This window comes from Pituophis catenifer, unplaced genomic scaffold (assembly GCF_029215685.1).
Source record: "Pituophis catenifer annectens isolate HBS135680 unplaced genomic scaffold, rPitCat1.0.hap2 SCAF_3, whole genome shotgun sequence".
Taxonomy (NCBI): domain Eukaryota; kingdom Metazoa; phylum Chordata; class Lepidosauria; order Squamata; family Colubridae; genus Pituophis; species Pituophis catenifer.
The window spans coordinates 154,037,052-154,059,622 of NW_027256883.1; the positions used below are offsets into that span (position 1 = coordinate 154,037,052).

Sequence of the window (22,571 nt, forward strand, 5' to 3'; positions counted from 1 at the left end):
TAAGGAGTGATACATGAAAGAAACTGGAGCAACCCTTTGGGGATATTAAATTACTGAATAAATTATATGAACGGCATCTTTTGGACTCTTTAAAGGATTCATAGAGGGGAAAATAGGATTAATAGAGAAGAAGAGAGAACACTTAAAATACAGAGAAGAAAATTTAGACAGGCCTCTGTTTTATTGAATCTGGAGATTAGTCTCTGTAGTTATATTCTTTGTGGCTAGTAAAATCCAGTTTCTGGTCCTGCCGTTTCCAATTTTATCATGTAACTATCTAGATGTCCATATGTCAGTGCAGTAAATTATGTAATTCTTGTCAGTAATTTATCAGCAAATGAACATATTAGAAAACTAATCAAAGAGAATGATAAACAAAAAAATACTGCAGCTGTTCTTTGAGAATGCTTTAGATCAGCCATTGTGACTCAGTACAGGCAGACAGACAGACAGAAATTAAGCAAATCTATTACGCAAATCTACAGAAATTTTAAAAAGAGCATTTTAAAAAATGTTTTGTAAACATTGCATGCTAAATTGAAAAAAAAATATATAAACAGGAAATCCTGGAGGGAAGACTAACCTTTAGCAACATGTAAACCTCATCCCCTTCATGCTTCTAAGGGGAGCATAAAAATGGCATTTTGTGTTAAGATTTTAGTGAAAGTGTCTGCCTTTCAGTATGTTTTTGTAGAATGAAAAGAAATGTCTGTTTGTTTTCAAGCATATTATTAGGAATACAATGAAAGAAAGACACAAACCATTCTTTAGGCATCAGGCTCATGTGGAAAACTGTATCTGTAATATTTTGTTAGTCTCTTTTCCTCTATGATATCTCAACACTGTATCCTAAAATAAATAGATATGATTTCTCAGTATGAAATTTAATTTATAAAATAGGATAGATTTTACAGTTTGAGATAGCACTGCCTTTAATGCTCCTGTACATTCTTAAAGACAAGTTTATTTCTCTTCTTGTGCTACCTTTAGGCTTTGTGTACATATTTCTCTAACTTCTTTCCTATAGAAAAAAGGATAGCATGTATCATGCTCTGACTTATGCTACCATTTTGGAAATTCAGGCCATGATGACCTTTGACTCCAGGGACATATTGAATGCTGGAAATACAATGGAAGAAGCTCAAGTTATATGTCAGAAGTAAGCACATACAATGCAATTATTATACTAGTACATGAGATGCTATTTTTCCCCCTTCCGTTCAGGCATGTCCAGTGCTTGAAGGCTGCCTGGACAAGTCCCTGAAGTTTTCTTGGCAAAGTTTTTCAGAAGTGGTTGCCATTGCCTTCTTCCTAGGGCCAAGAGTAAGTGACTGGCCAAAGTAACCCAGCTGAGTTTCTGCCCAAGGTGGGAATAGGATTCACGGTTTCCCATTTTCTAGCTTAGTGCCTTAATCACTATAGAGATTAAGCTGGCTCTCTAAGATGCTATTAAAGGTAAAGGTTCCCCCCGTACATGCGTGCTAGTCATCTCCGGCTCTAGGGGCAGTGCTCATCTCCATTTCAAAGCCGAAGAGCCAGCGCTGTCCAAAAATGTTTCCATGGTCATGTGGCCAGCATGACTAAACATCAAAGGCACATAGAGCACTGTTACCTTCCCATCAAAGGTGGTCCCTATTTTTCTACTTGCATTTTTTACGTGCTTTTGAACTGCTAGGTTGGCAGAAGCTGGGACAAGTAACTGGAGCTCACTCCATTACAAGGCACTAGGGACTCTTCCCTAGGCACTGCCGACCTTCTGATGGACAAGCTCAGCATCTTAGCCACTTAGCCACCATGTCCTTTACAATAGTGTGAATTGGAAACATATTTAAAAAGCCCAGCAGTCTTTTTTAAGGAGCCTGCAAGTAGCGTGTATATATACATATTATTCTCTTTCACATAAATCTTATTATGCAAATTACAGGAAAGAGTTAGGAAATGATTAGCAAGTAAAATCAAAGACATCAGGCAAGGAAGACAAGAAGGAAATATATGGTGGATCCATAAAGGTTGAGCTCTACTCCATCATAGCTTTGTAATATTTTCACATTATACTTTTTTTAAATAAAAAAGAAGAGTTAGACTGGCTTGACAACTGTCATGATGTGTGACCATAATAGTCAGCTTTCATTATGGTCATAAGTTGAGGACTACCTATAACAAGTATGAAATTTACAAAGTGAAGAAAAGTAGCAAGAGTATTGAAGAAAAAGACAAGTGATATTTTGACTTGAGAATAAACTTCTATGTGCTTTTATTAAATACTAAATTCCAGCGAATTAAGTGGGATTTACCTTCTAAGTAAACATATATATAGTATTAACCTATGAGATTCATTTTCTCTACAGGAGAGAAGATTACAGAACTGCTACGCTCAGTATTTTAAACTAGGATTCCTGTTACCACCAGTCATCATGTCCTATAGTTGTCGGGAATTATCAATTCAATCCATTTGGAAAATATATTTCAGTTTTGAGAAAAGTCAGAAATTCATGCATCCAATATTATGCATTCCAGAATGTGTGTCAATTATATTTCTGAATTATTTGCTTAACTACAGTATTGTAAGTATACTTTAAATCTTCAGCCTTTATAATTTTTCTTTAGGTTTCGGAAAAAGTCTTCTGTAGCAAACTCTTTCAACAATTTAGTGAACAAACAGAATCTTGAACAATTAACTGAAGGTAAACAAGCAGCACTCTGTTATATTACAGGTAGTCCTCCACTTACAACAGTTCATTTAGTGACTGTTCAAAGTTACAATGGTACTGAAAAAAGTGACCTATGACCATTTTCAACACTTATGACCGTTACAGCATCCCCAAAGTCATGTGATTCAAATTTGAATGCTTGGCAACTGCATCATATTTATGACGGTTGCAGTGTCCCATGTGATAATGTGATTCCCTTTTGTGACCTTCTGATGAGCAAAGTCAATGGGGAAAGCAGATTCACTTAACCGTTTAATTAACAACTGCAGCGATTCACTTAACAAATGTGGCAAGAAAAGTCATAAAATGGGGCAATACTCACTTAACAAATTTGTCACTAAATTTTAGGCTCAATTTTGGTTGTACGTCGACTATCTCTATTCTGTTGATATAACTGATGAATTACTGTAAGCTTCAGATGTTGCATTATATGTCTAAGTTTGGGAAACAGTTGCATTTCTTATGATTGTATATGTGGGTGATAAAGACTTTGCTGTGGGGAAAATTTGCTTAAATTATAATCCACATGGTCCTTGATGAAAACAAAATACTGTAGTCAATTAAGCCCCGACAGATATTTGGATGTCAGAGAATACAGTTACATACATACATTCTTCTTAAAAACCTCCAGTGTTGGAGTTGTGGGTGCTTCAGCACTGGAGGTTTTTAAGAAGACATTGGACAACCATTTCTCTGAAATGGTATATGGTTTCCAGACTGAGCAAGGGATTGGACTAAAAGACCTCCAAGGTCCCTTCCAACTCTCTTATTCTGTTAAGACTGCAGGATCCAATCTGGGTGGGTCACTGGGACCAAAGGTTTAATCTTCCGAGCTTTCAGTTTCATGATGGAGCCCATTCTCAGGGAACTTCTCTCTAACTGAATACATGCTTTGACCTATTCTATGCGTAGTATTTATGTGGTGCCTGGTTGTGTGTGGCTCTTTATTTGTTGATTGGGGTGTTGATGGCTGGTTATATACATTGGCTGTTGTTTCCTTGTGCTGCCAAATCCTCAGCTCCTAAATACCTAATAAGCTGGTGGTAAATTACCACTCCTGTTGACTGATAAAGGATTCCATTATCCAGGCTTCAATTATTTCCTTGGCTACCTTTGTATTTGCTTGGCCAACAATCTTAGTAACTGTGAAATTAAATGCATGAACAATTCATTGCATGAACAAGCTACCAATGAGTTTGCGTCTGACTGCTCAATTTTATCTTCTTATCACTTGCTTGATTCTGAAGATGGCCTCTTAGCATTTTAAGTGGCAATAGGTGATCCTTCAGTTTCTTGCTTGAAAAAAATGTTTTTTTACAACATTGATACTAATCACATTATATCGAGAAACTTTGAAACATTTCTCTTTTTTTAAATTTTTCTAGAAGAAATCCATGCAGAAATTTGTTATGCTGAATGCTTGCTTCATAGAGCAGCTCTTACATTTCTCCAGGTAAGGATGTTGTTTCAGGACCCAGTATTGTGAAGGCAGTCAGGGGAATGTGAGAATGGCAAGAGATGCAATGATCTATGAGTTTTTGTTTTACATATTTTAAAAACGTCGCTTATGTTCTTTATGACATTTTATATGCAACTAATGCATAATTATTAAGTGAATTTCATGTTTTAATTTATAAGCTTCATAAGTGGATTAGTTTAATAAAATTGGCGTTTGTTCATTTCAAGGAAAACTGTCCGGGCTAGTGGGTTTTTTTTTTCATTGTTATGCCTCCCTCCCTGCCAAGGTATACAGCACAATTACCCATTCTGCTGCTGCATGGCTTGCCTCTCTATTCAAACATCTTCTTTCTTGGCATCTGTCTTTTGTTTGCAGGAGATAAGGAAATGATGCTGAGGCAGTATATAGGAAAGAAGTGTATTTGAGATATATCAATAGCAATAACACTTAGACTTATATACCGCTTCACAGTGCTTTACAGCCCTCTCTAAGTGATTTACAGAGTCAGCATATTGCCCCCAGCAATCTGGGTCCTCATTTTATCCACCTCAGAAGGATGGAAGGCTGAGTGAACCTTGAGCCTGGTGAGATTTGATCAGCCAAACTGCTGGCAGCCAGTGATCAGCAGAAGTAGCTTGCAATATTGCACTCTAACCACTGTGCCACCGTGGCTCTTATATAAGAGGGAAGACCATTATTGTTTTTTGTAGGTTTGGGGGGAAACTAAATAATAACTTTAGCTGAAAAAAAAATAGACCACAAAAAGTGGGATGCAGAAAGATATGTGTGTGTGTGTGGGGGGGAGAGAGAGAGAGAGAGAGAGAGAGAGAGAGAGAGAGAAAGAGAAAGAGAGAGAGGGAGCGAGAGAGAGAGAGAGAATCTTGCAGGTTTAAAACCCAAGAATAAGTTAAAGTTCTAGATTTTTGCAGGTGAACTAGCAACTCATATTAATAAATGGTATTTCTGAGCTTAATATAAAGCCCATGAACAAGGTCAGCATAATTTCTCCCATAAAGTCTACAATAGTAACTGTAGCTCCAAGGATATTTGGTTTTCAAAGTTAAGTATTTCTTGGTTTTTTTTTCAATTTACCAGCGTCAATCTCACATTATAAGAGTAAAGCCTATTGAATGGTATCATTTTATAGTAAACATGTATTATTTATTTATTTATTTATTTATTTAATTTGTATACCGCCCTTCTCCCAGAAGGGACTCAGGGCGGTGAACAGCCAAAATTAAAAAAACATACAAATGCAAAAGTTAAGATAATTAAAAGAATTAAATCATTGGCTACCCAAATTTAAAACCCCAAATCCATAAAATTTAAAATCCCAATTAAAAACCATTTAGGCTAGGCCGGCTTGATGAAATAAAAACGTCTTCAGGGCTTTACGGAAGGTCCGGAGGTCCGGGATCAATCGTATTCCAGGAGGCAGCTCATTCCACAGGGCGGGTGCCCCCACAGAGAAAGCTCGCCCCCTGGGGGCCGCCAGCCGACATTGCCTGACCGACGGCACCCCGAGGAGGCCCTCTCTGTGAGAGCGTATTGGCCGGTGGGAGGTTATCGGTAGCAGCAGGCGGTCTCGCAAATACCCTGGCCCTAAGCCATGGAGCGCTTTAAAGATGAGAACCAACACCTTAAAGCGCACCCGGAAGACCACCGGGAGCCAATGCAGCTCGCGCAGGAGAGGTGTTATGTGGGAGCGCCACGTCGCTCCCATAATCACCCGCGCGGCCGCATTCTGCACCAGCTGGAGCCTCCGGGTGCTCCTCAGGGGGAGCCCCATGTAGAGAGCGTTACAGTAGTCCAGGCGTGACGTAACCAAGGCATGAGTGACTGTGCACAAGGAGTCCCGATCCAGAAAGGGGCGCAACTGGCGTATCAGGCGAACCTGATAAAAAGCCCCCCTGGCCACGGCCGTCATATGCTCTTCTAAAGACAGCCGTGTGTCCAGGAGGACGCCCAAGTTGCGAGCCCCCTCTGTGGGGGTCAGTGACTCGCCCCCAATAGCCAGAGATGGCACCAGCTGGCTATACCGGGACGCCGGCATCCACAGCCACTCGGTCTTGGAAGGGTTAAGCCGAAGCCTGTTCCTCCCCATCCAGACCCGCACGGCCTCCAGACACTGGGACATCACTTCGAGGGCATCATTGGGGTGGTCTGGGGTGGAAATGTACAGCTGAGTGTCATCAGCGTACAGATGGCATCGCACCCCAAAACCACGGATGATCTCACCCAGCGGCTTCACATAAATGTTGAACAGGAGCGGCGAGAGGACAGACCCTTGCGGCACCCCGCAAGCAAGGCGCCTCGAGGTCGACCTCTGCCCCCCTGCCAACACAGACTGCGACCGGTCAGAGAGATAGGAGGAGAACCACCGCAACACGGTGCCTCCCACCCCCAGTCCCTCCAGCCGGCGCAGCATGATACCATGGTCGATGGTATCAAAAGCCGCTGAGAGGTCTAACAGGACCAGAACAGAGGAACAACCCCTGTCCCGAGCCCTCCAGAGATCATCCACCAATGCGACCAATGCCGTCTCCGTGCTGTACCCAGGCCTGAAGCCGGACTGGCACGGATCTAGATAGACGGTTTCATCCAGGAACTGTGGGAGCTGTCGCGCAACCACACTCTCCACAACCTTCGCAACAAAGCGAAGGTTGGAGACCGGACGATAGTTTGCCAAAACGGCCGGGTCCAGAGAAGGCTTCTTGAGGAGGGGCCTCACCACCGCCTCTTTCAAGGCGGGAGGCAAGAAACCCTCTCTCAGAGAAGCATTTATAATCCTCTGGAGCCAGCCTCGTGTTACCTCCCGGGTGGCCAGTACCAGCCAGGAGGGGCACGGGTCCAATAAACATGTGGTTGCGTTTAACCTCCCCAGGATCCTGTCCACGTCCTCAGGAGTCACAGGGTCGAACTCATCCCAGGTAACATACTCAAGACCAGCCTCAGTCACCCCGCCGGGATCTACCCAGTCAGAGTCCAAGCCTTCCCGAATCTGAGCGATTTTATCGTGCAGATACTGTGCAAAATCCTCAGCCTGCCCTTGCAAGGGGTCTTCCCGCGCTCCCTGATATAGGAGGGAGCGGGTCACCCTAAACAAGGCGGCTGGGCAGTTATCTGCCGATGCAATAAGAGCGGAAAAGTGGTTACGCTTTGCCGCTTTTATCGCCACTAGATAGGTCTTAATATGAGACCTAACTAGTGTTCGGTCGGATTCGGAGCGACTAGCCCTCCAACCACTCTCTAGGCGTCTTTTCCGGCGCTTCATCTCCCTCAGCTCCTCGGAGAACCAAGGGGCCGGGCAGGTTCGGCGTCGGGTCAGAGGCCGCAAAGGCACGACTCGGTCCAGAGCACCGGCGGCTGTCCTATCCCAGGCAGCCACCAGATCTTCAGCCGAGTCGTGAGCCAGAGTTTCAGGAACTGGCCCAAGCTCCCTCTGGAACCTATCAGGATCCATCAGGCGCCTGGGGCGGAACCACCTGGTCGGTTCCGCCTCCCTGCAGTGGGGTGCAGCGGTCAAAAGGTCCAGTCTCAGGAGAGAATGGTCCGACCATGACAGGGGTTCAATAACTATATCCCCTATATCCAGACCACTCCGCCACTGACCAGAGATAAAAACCAAGTCCAGAGTGTGTCCTCCCACGTGAGTATAAGATAGTTATGTTCTTACTCTATGGTTTAAATTTAGTAGGGGAATTTGCTGAAGCCATATTAGAGGGTCTGTTTATGTGTGTAGTTTTGATGATAACTTTTTTGAATAAATTGAGTATTTTCTTAGTATGTTTTAGCAAGGAACAATTCAACTTCCTGTTAATATCAGATTTATCAAAATGAGATTGGTAACTCTCATAGTGTGCTTTCAAAATAGCTAAATAGTGGGAGAATTTCTTTATTACAATTAGAGTGAGTTTTAGCAATTTGCCAATTAATTGTCTCAGAATTAGTCACTGTCTAATTCTAAAGCAAGAGTATTTAATTGACTAATAAACTGAAATAGACAATCTATTCTATTTTTCTTAGGATGAAAGCATAATTAGCTTTGTGAAAGGTAGCATCAAAATAAGAAATAGTTATCAAATATACAGGTATGTAGTTTTTGAAATTATTTGATAATTGATATTTTTGCAGTGACAAGCTGTATTACTCTAAATATTTCCAAAAAGCAAATGTTTTTACTCATCACCTAGTCCTTTAAGGTAGAGAAGATCAGGAAACATACTTCACAGGAAGACCAGAACTATATTTCTTGCAAGTTTGATTGTGTTACTCCTCCCTTCCCTCTTATTCCCCAGTCGGTCAGGGAGGGGTCCTCCTGAGTTTCTTCTTAATACTAGAGGTAGTCCTTGAGTTATGACCACATTTGGAACCAGAATTTCAGTTGTTAATTGATTTGGGTGTTAAGTGAAGCATCACATGACTGGATCTGATTTTGCAACCATGTTTACTATGGTTGTTAAGAGAATCATACTGTGTTTAAGTGAACCTGGCTTCCCCAATTTACTTTGTTTTTCGGATGTGTCTGCAAAGGTTGCAAATTATGATCACATGACTCTAAGATATTTCAACTGGTACAAATGCAAGCTGGTTGCCAAGCACCTAAATTGAGATTATGTGACTGCAGGGGTCATGTGACAGTCATAACTTTATGGATGGGTTACAGGGACTGTTTTAACTTTGAGCTGATATTAAATGAATGATCATACATTGAGGACTATCTGTGCTGTTAATTTATTTGAATTTCTTTTTATTTAATGTGTTTAAGTACAATATGTTATACTAGAATTCTCACTAGACTTACAGCACTTAATAAATACCATAAAATAATTTGAAAAATATAGCAATAAAACAACCGATTTTAAAGTAGAAAAAGTTGATGCAGTCAAAATCACAATCAAATTATTACAAAGCCATTGCTTCTTCTAATCTATTCTAAAGAATTCTGTTCTGTTCTGTTCTGTTCTGTTCTGTTCTGTTCTGTCCTAGTCTAGTCTAGTCTAGTCTAGTCTAGTCTAGTCTAGTCTAGTCTAGTCTGGTCTATTCATATTGTGGAGCTTCTACCAAAAAGGTTCAAATGTGTATCTTGCTTGTTTACAAATGACATCAGGTTTTTCTCCTGTGTCTGGGCTAGTAGTTCACCAAATTGCTACAGGAAGTTTTCTCATTCACAAAATGGTAGCATGACATCTATTCACTATAGCAATAGCACTTAGACTTATATTCCACTTCATAGTGCTTTTACATCCCTCTCTAAGCGGTTTACAGAGTCAGCATATTGCCCCCAACAATCCAGGTCCTCATTTTACCGACCTCAGAAGGATGGAAGGCTGAGTCAGGCTTGAACTGCCGAACTGCAGCTAACAGTCAGTTGAAGTAGCCTGCAGTACTGCACTTCTAAGTAATGCATTGGCCTATAGTTGTTCTCACTGTTATTTCCATAGAATGGAGATCCTGTGGAAATGAAAAACATAATAGAGGCTGACACTTGATTTTTGCAGCATCCTAGCTTGCAATTCATGTTAAAATTGAAATATTCCATTCACTTTCTAAAAATCAGATGATCCAGGAAACCAGGAAAGTGCCAAGGAGGATGTCTGCTTATTGATGGAACATGCACCATGTTTGAGACCCAAAATTAATTTTTACTAGTGACCCTTAATAATTGCTCTATGTAAAAAAGTTGTATGCTTGCTTTTATTTTTATACTTTTTTGTTTATAATGAGATATTTTGTTTTGCTAGGGTACTGGAGAATCTAATACAGTCTCGCAGTTATGTTAAAGGAGAAAATCATCCCCATTTTGAAGTCGGTGTAAAATTGGGAGTTGGAGCATTTAATCTGGTACGTATTGAATTTCTAATAATTTTTTAAACTGAATTATTTTAACTTTGCACCAATTATTCTGATATTAATATTATGCAGAACACGAGCAAATAGTCTTTCATGATGTAATTTAGGGCAATGGCTCTTTCATATGAAGGCCTTATATTGGAATTGTCTCATCACAGATATGTAACACATGTATATCAGATGGATATACAGTAAATACTCCGTGCATTAAAGAATATACACAACCGAACAAGTTCTCTTCTAGAACTCCTTAGTTAGCTTAGATCTAGATAAATATTTTTTATTAAAAGGCCTGAAGAAAAATAATACTTCTGTGAGGAAATTATTTCCCTGGTATTTTATTTTAAAGCTCTTTATGAAGTATTTTACAGTACAGGTATTTCCAGGATAACTTTGTTATATTGTTATATACCTAGTAAGGGAACTGTTTTATTAACCAGTACTTATGATCCTATTGATATTGGCCATATAAGATCTTGGAGCTCATCAGTTAACAGCTGCAAAATTGTCAAATGTTTAGTTTGTTACAGAGATGCAACAGTTCTTTTCATGCTGCCTCTGTAACACATCCTGTTATTTTCTCTATATGCTTCATCTGTGAATTTCTTTCACTACAGTGCTTCACGAGCAATGCTGAAGCAAAGCAGTGATTAAAATCTTTGGGTTCCTCTACTGAGCAGTCCTGTATGGCAGAGTACACTAGGCTTCCTTACAAATCATGCTGTATTAAAAGAGTTTATCTCATTTACTGTTGAATTTATAACCCATCTTTTTATTTCAAGGTTACTTGTGATTTGTTCAGTTCTAACTGCTTTGAAGCAGTGGTGAGTTTCACTTACCTTTGCTACCGGTTTGCTCGCGCTTCTGCGCATGCGCAGAGCATATTTCATGACTTCTGGGCGGTGGGCGGAGCCTCCCGCTGCCGCTACTACCAGTTCTCCTGAACAGTTGCGAACCAGGAGCAATCCACCACTGCTTTTAAGCCAAATAAGCATATTATAACTTATTTCTTTGACATCTTTGTACAATCTTCTCTCCACCAAATAGTCTCTCTGAGGTGGCTCTGAGTGGTAACAGGAAATTTTAATACAAATAGCTGTTGACTTAATCACTGGTCACTTAGGAACCTTTGAAGTTATAATGGATCCCCCAAAAGCTGTCCCAATTTGAAGTTTTGATGTTAGCTCCCCTCCCCCAACAGTCATATGTCAAACTTTGGGGCTCAGCAACCAGCCCATATTTATAGCTGTTTGTAGTGTCCTGTAGTCACATGACTGCGATTTACGTTTTTTGCCGTAAACTGGCATTTACCTCCAGTTTCTGGCAAAACCCACTTCATAGTTAAAATTGGTTCACTTAATGACTAACATTGCTTAACAACTGCAGTGTTCATTTCACGACAACCACAAAAAGGTATAAAATCACAGGGCGACCTGCTTTACAGATGTACAATGTACAACTGTAATTTGGGCCTCAGTTATGATCATAAGTCAAGCTCTACTTGTGCTGTATTTAAGAATAAGAAAAGAATAAGAAGATGAAACACCCTCAGAAAGGCTGTTTCAATGGATATGGACTGCAATGTAATGGAAAGACTGTAAGTATTTTTTACTAATGGAGAACTTTAGTGATGGCAAACTGTTTCTTTTTCTTTCTTTCTCGCCCTTGCTCCAGACTCTATCTATGTTACCAACAAGGATTGCACGATTACTGGAATTTGTTGGGTTTTCTGGAAATGAGGCAAGTGTTTAATCTGCAACAATTCAGTGACAAAGAGTACAGGTCGTCCTACACTTACAACGGTTCATTCAGTGACCATTTGAAGTTACAACAGCACTAAAGAAACCTGACTTATGACCGTTTTTTATATTTACAACTGTTGCAGCATCCCCATGGTCATGTCATCAAAATTCAAATGTTTCACAACTGACTCATATTTATGATGGTTGCACTGTCCAATGTCACGTGATCACCTTTTGCAACCTTCTGACAAGCAAAGTCAATGGGGAAGTCAGATTCACTTAACAACTGTGTTGCTAACTGAACAGTTACAAGGATTCACTTAACAACTGTGGCATGAAAGGTCATAAAATGGGATAAACCTCACTTAACAACTGTCTCTCTTAGCTACAGAAATGTTAGGCTCAATTGTGGTTGTAAGTTGAGGACTACCTGTACTTCATATATTATTGTTTATAAGAGGTACACAACTGTACTTGTTATCACTTACATTTTACATATGCAAATGGTAGGTCTCTCTTGTATGCAGCTTCCCATGGATTTTAATGCTTGCTCTGTGGATGTGGATGTGGATATCAAAGGATGGGGCCACAAGATGCTTGAGGCATTGGGAGTGCCATGGTTTTTTTAAGCTCAGGGATAAATACATAATGTACTGTACGCAAAGCTGTTATAATTCCAGTTCTATTCCCTCCAAAAGCCTGTCATAAATTGAATACATGTAATAATATTTAGCTTTGCTAAATAGCTATTGACCAACAGTCCCCAGCCTTTCCAGTTCTGCAAACTGGCAGTGGCAGCAGTAGTGGCGGGGAGAGAAAATGGTTTCGTGAGCCTACCTGCTGCTTGTGCAAATTAAGTTTCACATACTAGCATATTTGCCCACCATTTGTGCAGTCCGATTCCCAACAGGCCGTGGATCGGTCCAGGCCAAGGACTGGGGATTGGGGACCCCTGATATAGATTATACTTATTTTACAGATGAGAAACTGTTGTAGAAAGGAAAAGAGAGATATATCCAAATAATTCAATAAACCCTAACAGGAAATTGAATTTTATACTCCTTAATCCAAGTTTGCATTAGCTGTCTGGGATACTTACCCCAAAACATAATTAATTAACATAAGAATTGCAAATCCTTGTTTTAGAAGAGGAAAATTCTATTTATGATGAAAGGAGGAGGTGAATTTTTGGAATGATAGTGAAAAAAAACTCTATAAATATTGAGCAAGTGAATTCTCAAGGTTCATCAATTTTAATATTTGCTAATCTATTATTTAAATAGCTTAATTTTGCTTTTTACTTAAGAAAACCACTCAGTATCAGTTCTTCTGACACACTAAGTTCCTAATTCTGTAATTATTCTGTGGCATTCCAGTATTTCCTGTGCTTTCTTCCCATCTATCTTCGGATTTTATTCATGGTGGATTTTTACATGGAGGGATGTAGGGGAGATTTAAAAATGTTAACCTAATCAATATGCATTGACAAAATTGACAAAACACTATTTAAAGTTATAATTAAATATAGCTCATATTATTCTGCTGAATCTATTATTGACTTTGCCTGGGAAATTGATATGAATTGTCTCTTCATTTCTTCTGGATTGTTCTAATGTTGAGTTTTGCTGCTTTGAAGAACAATTTTTAAGGGTTTTGTTGTTGTTATGTTTTTGGTTCTAGTTTGCTTAAATTATCATTTTTTAAAAATGCTAAAATAACATTGATAACAAAAAAACATTTGTCGTTAAGCCCCCTTCTAAAGAAATCAAGCTTGATTCTAGAGCTTTTCATTATTAATCTCCTGTCAGAAAAAATAAGCCAATAAAATAAGCATTTGCTACAACAGTTTATGTGTATACATTATGGGACATCAATTGCATAAATGTAATGGATCACGATTTAGCAATTTTTTGCAGCTACACGCCTACAGTAGAAAGATAGCATGATTTAGATTGTGTGCAAACAGTACTTTGTTTATATGGTACGTATTTCACGAAAGAGAGGACTATATTACATCATCATCATTTAGGGCAACTTACAATGGTTGGTATTTCCTCTCAGGCTAGCTGTGTAAGTCATCTAATTACCTGATGCAGGGTTGATATACTGAGAGATACTAATCTTTTGGTTTCCTTGCAGTAGAAGAGACAAGACAAGCTAAGATGTGATTAATTTGTAACCCTTTATCTATCTGTCTGTATTACAGAAATATGGCTTGCAGCAACTTCAAGAAGGAGCATCAATGTGTGGCTTTAGATCTGTGCTGTGTACTCTGCTACTGTTGTGCTATCATACCTTCCTGACCTTTGTGCTAGGTAGGATTTCCTTTTTTTTCTAAAACTGACTTTTTAAAATAATCCAAAATAGGAAAGATTCAGATTCATGGCAAACTTTAACTATTTTAATGAATTAACCATTTGAAAATAATTCTGAATTCTTCAGGTGTGGTTAGTTGGTCCTTCACAATGTCCTTATCTTCAGAAAGCCACTTTTAAATGGATATGGTTTATTCATCAAATTCATCACATTTATATAGCTGCATTGAAATTATTTTAAGCGTGAAATACTGTTAGAATTAAAGAACAGTAAATACAAATAGTCCTTATAACAGTACATTTAATGACCATTTGAAGTTACAATGGCATTGGAAAAAAGTGATTTATGATCATTTTTTGCACTTACCACCATTGCAGCATCCCCATGGTCAGCTGATCAAAATTCAGATGCTTGGCAACTGATTCATAATTTCCTGACTCGCTGCTCAGACATTCCTCTGAGTATTTAGGGAGTAGGCCTTGCAGATTCGAGGCATCGGTTGGAATGGGGTTGGGGATTTTTTTGCTCATAGTTTCTGTTTTGTTGAATTCCCATCAAAATGAAGCTCACATTTTTTGCTGGTTATCACCTAAAAAGTCCTGTATGGTACAGGATCAGGTTACTAGTCGGATCCCTTACCTCCCAGTTCTGACTAAGTGTACATGTTCAAGGTCTCTTCTGTGAAGCGATGTAATTTAATGGGAGCCAGGAGATGTGCCTTCTCTGTTGTGGCATATGCATTCTAGAACTTTGTTGGCCTTTTGGAAAGCCTTTAAAATCTGGTTCTTCCCTCTGGCTGGGATGAGGACATTAAGTAAGTCTAACCTACAGGTAGTCCTCAATTCACAACCGTAATTGAAACTGCTATGACTGTTGCTAAGTGAAACAGTCATTGAATTGTGCAGGATTTTATGACATTTTTGTGAGGTCATAAAAGTGAATCACATAGTCTTTAAGAAATCACGCAATCATTAAGTGAATCTAGCTTCCCCCATTGACTTTATTTGTTGAAAGCACTGGCAAAGTCAGAAATAATCCTGGGACTGCAACAATCCTAAAAATACATAACTGGTTGCTAAGTATCCAAATTTTAATTACATGATCACAGGGATGCTGCAACAGTTGTAAATGTGAAGACCAGTCTTAAGTCACCTTTTTCAATGCCATCATAACTTCGGTTATTAAACAAATGGTCATAAATCAAGGACTATCTGCATGTGGTTTGAAATAAATATTTTTGTGGGTCATGGCACATTGAGTATTGTTTTAATTATTTGTTGTAACAGTTTTTCCACTTTTGTTCTGGATTTCTTTATGGGTTTTTTAAAATGTATTGTTAGCCATCCAGAGCTGTGAGAAACAAGTTAGGTATCTCTATAAATTGTTAAACAAAGTATTTGTCTGTGAAAACAACAAGCCTTTTCATTTGTTTATACAAATCCAATAAAAGGAGTTTTACTTTATTAGAAGTACATCATTTACTGTTTCATTTTAATAATTCAGCCGGACTTGGGCTATCAATCTATCTTCAGTTTATTTTACTTTTTCTTCCAATTAATCTAGGGACAGGTAAAGGAAATGTTGAAGAAGCAGAGAAACTTCTCAAACCTTACCTGATTCGATATCCAAAAGTAAGATATAAGTCGATCTTCCAAATACTTTTATGCAGGACCTCATATTTTAAAAATTACACAAAAACTAATATTTTCTCTTGGATTTCTTCTAGGGTGCCATATTCCTGTTTCTTGCAGGGAGAATAGAAACAATAAGAGGCAATATTGATGGAGTGAGTAATCTGCTTTTCTTTCTTTCCCATGCTATTATTTCAGTTTAAGGAAAAAATATTTATGTTCACAAGAAGAAGTGGAGTGTAAGGGAATTAAGGCATGGGTGAAATGTTCCCGGTTCAGTCCGGTTCACCCAAACCGGTAGTAAAAAAGCAGGGGTGAAATGCTCCCGGTTCGGACCGGATCGCCCAATCTGATAGCGATGGCGGTGGGTGGTTTGGAGAACTGGTAGCAATAATCCTTGTGCGCTCCCCGCCATGCCCAGCTGAGCTGCACAATCATCAGAGGCTTTTTTTTTACTTTTAAAAGCATTTTTTCTACAATGTCTTTGGCCGAAAAAATGCTTTTAAAAGAAAAAAAAAAGCCTCAGATGATCGCACGGCTCAGCTGGGATCGTCAGAGGCTTTTAAAAGCATTTTTTTACACAACCTCTTCGGCCGAACCGGTAGTAACAAATTTTACATTTCACCACTGTAAAAAAGGCTACTGGTTTGCCGAACCGGTAGTAAAAAATGTAAAAAAAAAAAAGTTCAGACGATCAGCTGAGCGACGTGCGATCGTCGGAATTTTTTAAAAAAACTTTTTTAGCATTTTTTTACTACTGGTTCTCTGGAACTGGTAGTTAAAAATGCTTTAAAAAGTAAAAAAAAAAGTTCTGAAGATCGCGCGTCACTCAGCTGATCATCAGAACTTTTTTTTTTTTTACTTTTTAGGCATTTTTTTTACTACTGGTTCTCCGGCAGTAAAAAATGCTTTTAAATGTAAAAAAAAAAGGCTCTGACAATCACGCGCCACAGCTGTGATTGTCAGAGCCTTTTTTTTTACTTTTAAAAGCAATTTTTTTACAACCTATTCGGGCAAATAGGTTGTAAAAAAATGCTTTTAAAAGTAAAAAAAAAAAGCTCCGAAGATCGCGCACCACAGCTGATCACCCCCCCCCCCGTGCACTGTTGTACTTACCCCATGCCTCCTTTTGGTGTGCACTGTGCACGTGCGCGCACCTCACATTTGGTGCGTGGTGGGCACTGTGGATGCGTGCATGAGTGCGCGTTTGGTGTGCAGCACGCACAGCCAGCAAACCGGTAGTAAACCAGTTCAGATTTCATCACTGAATTAAGGGTAGTTAATTTTGAGCAGCTGTACATGGGGTCCCATAGTTGGCATGCTGGCTAGTTGGGAGTCTTTTAAGGACTCTAAATGTAGAGACTGTCTTCCCAATGTACTGCAGGGAAAGGACTGTGAGTTATGGGGAGAGGAAGTTAGAAATTGCTTTGTTCTCAGAGAGTCCTGATTGGATGCCTTGTGGAAGCAGACACTCTAAGAAAATAGATTTCATACAACTGGGTTGAAGAATTCAGACCCAAAATCTTGGGAGAACAGAAACCTAGGTAAAAGAAAGTAAAATTAGCAGTGAAAATACAGATAGGTATTACATGAAGAATAAACAAAGGATTCTTTATTTATTTCTCTTGTTGTTTCCCTCAGTTAGTAGTAATTGTGATTAAATTATTTTTTCAACTGCTTATTTTATTACTTGTATTATAATAAAAACAGAGAGAGGGAGAGGGAGGGAGGGAGGGAAAGAGAGACCCACCTACACTTTCTACTCAGGTAGAAATAAAAACAAATGACAGCAAGATTCTAGAAAGGGAACCGGCTAGTTAGCCTGATTATTAATGATAGAAAATCTCTAAACTGTTCCTTATCACAAATATTTACAGACACCCTTCCTTAAAAAACAATATAGAAGTATTGGCACAAAGTCTTTTTTTCCCCTATGCCTGATAAAATATTTTTATTTGCCTAATATTTTAATTCAATCTGTTCCCTCTGTTTATGTGCTATTGAGCAGTATTGCTATTCTAATCTATTCTACTATGTAGATTTTTGTTTATCTTACCGCTTTTTTTAAAAAAAAAATTATTTAATTTTTGTTTACTTTATATCCTTGATTAGCAACTGCGAACATTTGCAAAACTGACAGTAATAACTGGTGGTCAAAAATAGTAAAAAAAAATTTTTTTTTTGCAGTTTTGACTTGACAACAATGCATGCCAGAGTGAGAATAATGCTAATACTGCTGCATCGGAACTTATCTAAACAAGGCAGCAGCAATCCGTGATCTTTGCAGCATCTGTCTCTCTCGGTCATGTGGTTTATTCTGGGAGCTGTTTTGTCTGCAAATACACACACACACACACTCATGATAAATAACTGAAACATTGAAGTTCATGCATTATTAAAATGGGGCAAATAGCATTAAAACATTTCTATGGCAATGGATTTGAATTAATAATATTAGGAGCAAATGGTTGATTTAAGGTTTAAGAAATACAAGTTCAAAATGCCACTTGGTTATGAAGTAATCTTAGACTAATCCCTTTCTTTCAATTTAACCTACCTTACAAGATCGCAGTGAAGATAAAAGGAGCATGCTGAAAAACTATGTATGTACAATATATTACCCAGAATTGCTGGAAGCATCAGTGGAATAAATTTAAAAAGCAATCAATAAATAACGCCTGGTTGTAAGGGAAATTATTAATACCATGTACTTTCTTTATAATAATAATAATAATAATAATAATAATAATTTTATTTCTATACCGCCCTTCTCCCGAAGGACTCAGGGCGGTGTACAGCCTGTTTAAAAAAAAAAAAAAAAAAAAACACAAACAAAACAACAATATAAAATTTAAAATAATTAAATAAAGTGGCTCAGATTTAAAACCCCAATAAATTTAAATATCCCAATTTAAAAGCTATTGTGTTGTTAGTCCGGCCTGGCGGAATAATAGGGTCTTCAGTGCGCAGCGAAACGCCCGGAGATCGGAGATCTTACGAATTTCCGGGGGCAGTTCGTTCCACAGGGATGGGGCTCCCACAGAGAAGGCCCTTCCCCTGGGCGCCGCCAGTCGACATAACTTGGTTGACGGCACCCTGAGGAGACCCTCTCTGTGGGAACGGACTGGTCGGTGGGAGGCTATTGGTGGCAGGAGACGGTCTCGGAGGTACCCGGGTCCTATGCCATGGAGTGCTTTAAAGGTGGTAACTAACACCTTGAATCGTACCCGGAAGACCACTGGGAGCCAGTGCAGCTCGCGCAGGAGGGGTGTCACATGGGCACAACGAGTTGCGCCCATAACCACCCGCGCATATTATATTATCTTCCTGCACAGTTGTATTTTATTTTCTCAGTAATAGTTTCAGGACATTAGTGTTAGCTTCTTAGACTAATAAATGTTTGGAAAACGTATTTTAAAGTTACCAGTCGGTATTATATTTGTTTTTGCTTTTTCAGGCCATCAGAAGGTTTGAGGAGTGTTGTGAAGCCCAGCAGCTTTGGAAGCAGTTCCATCACATGTGCTACTGGGAACTGATGTGGTGCTTCACATATAAACGACAGTGGAAGATGGCATATATCTATGCAGATCTGCTTAGCAAAGAGAATACCTGGTCAAAGGTGAGTTAAAACAATGATGTGGGCAGGATTACAGATAGTACTTGATTTAAAATCATTTGTTTAGCAACTGTTTGAAGTTGCAGTGACATTGAAAAAAGTGATTAACAACCAGTGCTCACACTTATAACTGTTGTAACATCCCCATAGCGATCTGATCAGAATTCAGGCACATGTATTTATGATGGTTGCAGCATCCTGGGGTCATGTGATCACTATTGGCAACATTCCTAGACACCTACCTACAAGAAGCAAAGTCAATGGGGAAAGTCGAATTTGTTTAACAACCACGTAATTCACTTAACAGCTACAGTGATTTGCTTAATAACTGTGGCAAAAGAAAATATCTCAAGTCACTTAACAACTGCCTTATTTAGCTAGAGAAATTCTGGTCCCAATTGTGCTCCTAAGTTAAGGAGTACCTGCAGTTGACAGAAATCAATGCATGTTTGCTCACAAAATCATATCACTGATAATAAATGTATTCCAGAATATCTTTAAAGTAGTTTTGACTGATTTCTGCAGAATAAAAATAAAATAGCATTACTTCTGGACTGGAGGGCAGTTTAAGATGTACTGCTGACTTTATCATACAGTAGTGGTTAACTTTCTTTTTTAATTAATACAAAATAGTATTTGCAATTTAAATAGGAATGTTCAGTTTGCTTTATAGCAGTGCTTCCTAATATATAACATACAAGTAGTCCTCAGCTTATAACCATTCATTTAGTGGCCACTCAAAGATACAACAGCACTGATAAAAGGGAGTTGTGACTGTTTTTCACACTTTATGACTGTTGTAGCATCCCCATAGTCATGTGATCAAAATTCAGATGCTTAGCAACTGCTATGTATTTATGATGGTTGCAGTGTCTCAGGGTCATGCGATCCCCTTTTGAGACCTCCTGACAAGCAAAATCAATGGGGAAGCCAGATTCACTTAACAACCATATTACTAACTTCACAACTGCAGTGATTCACTTAACAACTGTGGCAAGAAAAGTTGTAATATAGGGCAAAATTCACTTAACAACTGTTTTGCTTAATAACAGAAACGTTGGACTCAATTGTGGTCGTAAGTCGAGTACTACCCAAATGTCTTAATATGATGTGTGAACCCAATCAGTGAATGGATAGTTTCAAAGATTTATTTTATTCCCATGAACAGTACAGTTGATCATTGTCTTCCTACAAATACAAGTGAATTGTTTTCTTAGATTTGAGAAATCTGAATTAAAATCTCCAGTCAAGAGTAATTATTTTTTCTGCTATGCAACTACATGTGATTACTTCTATTTTAAAGTGACCAAATAAGCCACATAAATTAAATTTGAATCCTCCCTGGCATAAATCTTAAAACTGGTTATATAGGAATTAAATTTTACTATTTTCCAGGGGTTTTTAGTTTCCTCTTTTAAAAATAAGAATCCCATTATGATTTCTTCAAACTAGCCTTCCTCCACATGGGTATCCTTCTCCCATTCTAAGCACAATGTTTGATGAGACTGGGTAAATGATTTAGTCATAAGTTCTGTAATGTAAGTCTGTGTATATGAAGGCCAAACGTTTATCAATTCCAGTAAGGAGAGGACCCAGGAATAACATACTGGTAGAATATTTATGTAAAAAAGTAGTGCCGTTAATCTAGTAGTATAACCTTATGGTCCTTTTTTGTGTTTTTAAGCATATAAATATATACCAGCATTAAGAGAATATAAAATTACACAGAGCTGATTTGTGAGCAAATGAATTACACTTCAGAATTTCTCAGAGTTCTGTAAAAAAAAAAAATCTTCCTTAGCAATATAATATCTAAGGCAACATTATAATGGGCTGTTTTCATAAGGATCCAGTCATAATTATTTGCCAAGCATATGATATACAGATCAATAGATATACAATTTATTAAAAAGGAATTTGCATCAGTTCTGTCTCCCCTGCCCATTTCTTCTTCTACTTAGCTACCTTTGTTTTCTTGCTGACAAGAATAGTTATTTCCCCATTACTAGAAAATAATACACTTTCTGCTCCTTTCTGGCTTCAACATTATTGATCTGCATGTTGTATTGGAGATGATAACATGAACATATCTCAAAAGTATTATTTTTCTTTTAGGCTACTTATGTATTTATGAAAGCTGGCTACCTCAGCATGTTTGGGGCAAAAGATTATAAGCCTTTTGGAGATGATGAAGTTGAGCTATTTAGGTAAGATTTTTGAGAATAAAATAGATGTCAGAATGGAAGATAGTGATTGATAATGAGAGGAAAAAAACTTCTTTCATTCAATCACATTTTAAAATTAAAGTTGTCATTTTATGCGCTTGTGTGAATATTATATTTACATCTTCTTTAAAGTTAAGGGAGATCTAATGCAATATTCTATTCATGGCTATGAACTAAACCATGTCATAATTATTCAGTAAAGGGTATATGTTCTTCTGCTAATCATATACGTGCCCTGCTGCTGGTAATTTCTGAGCTAAGAGAATGGCATTTTCCTAAGGCAGGAACAATTTCTATTTGGGTCACTCTGCTCATTGTCAGCCAAAAATCTCCTTGGAAGGCCATTCACTGTACCTCTTCCAATTCTTCCAATCTGTAGACGGAATTTGGTTGTCTGTAGCACAAAATACTTTTGTTATATAATACAGGAATAATATCATTTTTTTTCCTGTTCTGTTTTGACTTCTCCAGTTTTTCTTTTTTCTAGTTTTTAGAAGATTACATTTATCATACAGGAAATCATTTAAATGTGTATCTCTTGTTTTTCTTCCCAGGGCTGTACCTAGTTTGAAACTGAAAATAGCAGGGAAATCCTTGCCTACAGAAAAGTTTGCAATTCGGAAATCCCGGAGATACCTTTCCCCAAATCCTATTCCACTTCCTGTGCCTGTTTTGGTAAGCTGGAAAAGATCCCTCCTCCACATCTGTTTCCTATATAGATACATATACTAGTCTATGAACATTATAAAGATTGATTTGATTTGAATATGTACATGGACCTAAACATTATATACAAATTCTCCTGATATTTCTTTTAATTTGATGATGCTGGAGCGAAACACTCCATGAGGATTCTAACCTGCTTTTATCATGGTATGAATAAAACCAGGAGTGGCTTCTACTTACCTTTACTTCCAGTTTGCAGCTGGAATTTGCTTCACTCGCGTGCACACTTGCACTTCTGCACATGTGCAGAACCATCTGCGCATGCGCAGATTGTACCTTATGACGTCTGGGC

General features: G+C 38.5%; 1 protein-coding gene across 1 annotated transcript in view; it reads left to right on the forward strand.

Annotated features, from left to right (window-relative positions):
- Window positions 1-22,571, forward strand: part of TTC39A (tetratricopeptide repeat domain 39A) — a 45,554-nt gene that overhangs the window by 15,403 nt on the left and 7,580 nt on the right. The window contains exons 3-14 of the mRNA XM_070939547.1: window positions 1,028-1,159; window positions 2,608-2,684; window positions 4,097-4,164; window positions 8,197-8,261; window positions 9,915-10,014; window positions 11,698-11,763; window positions 13,972-14,080; window positions 15,645-15,712; window positions 15,808-15,867; window positions 19,170-19,331; window positions 21,444-21,535; window positions 22,108-22,228. Of these exons, the coding sequence (XP_070795648.1) occupies window positions 1,028-1,159; window positions 2,608-2,684; window positions 4,097-4,164; window positions 8,197-8,261; window positions 9,915-10,014; window positions 11,698-11,763; window positions 13,972-14,080; window positions 15,645-15,712; window positions 15,808-15,867; window positions 19,170-19,331; window positions 21,444-21,535; window positions 22,108-22,228 (1,120 nt within the window). The remainder of the gene's footprint in view (window positions 1-1,027; window positions 1,160-2,607; window positions 2,685-4,096; window positions 4,165-8,196; window positions 8,262-9,914; window positions 10,015-11,697; window positions 11,764-13,971; window positions 14,081-15,644; window positions 15,713-15,807; window positions 15,868-19,169; window positions 19,332-21,443; window positions 21,536-22,107; window positions 22,229-22,571) is intronic.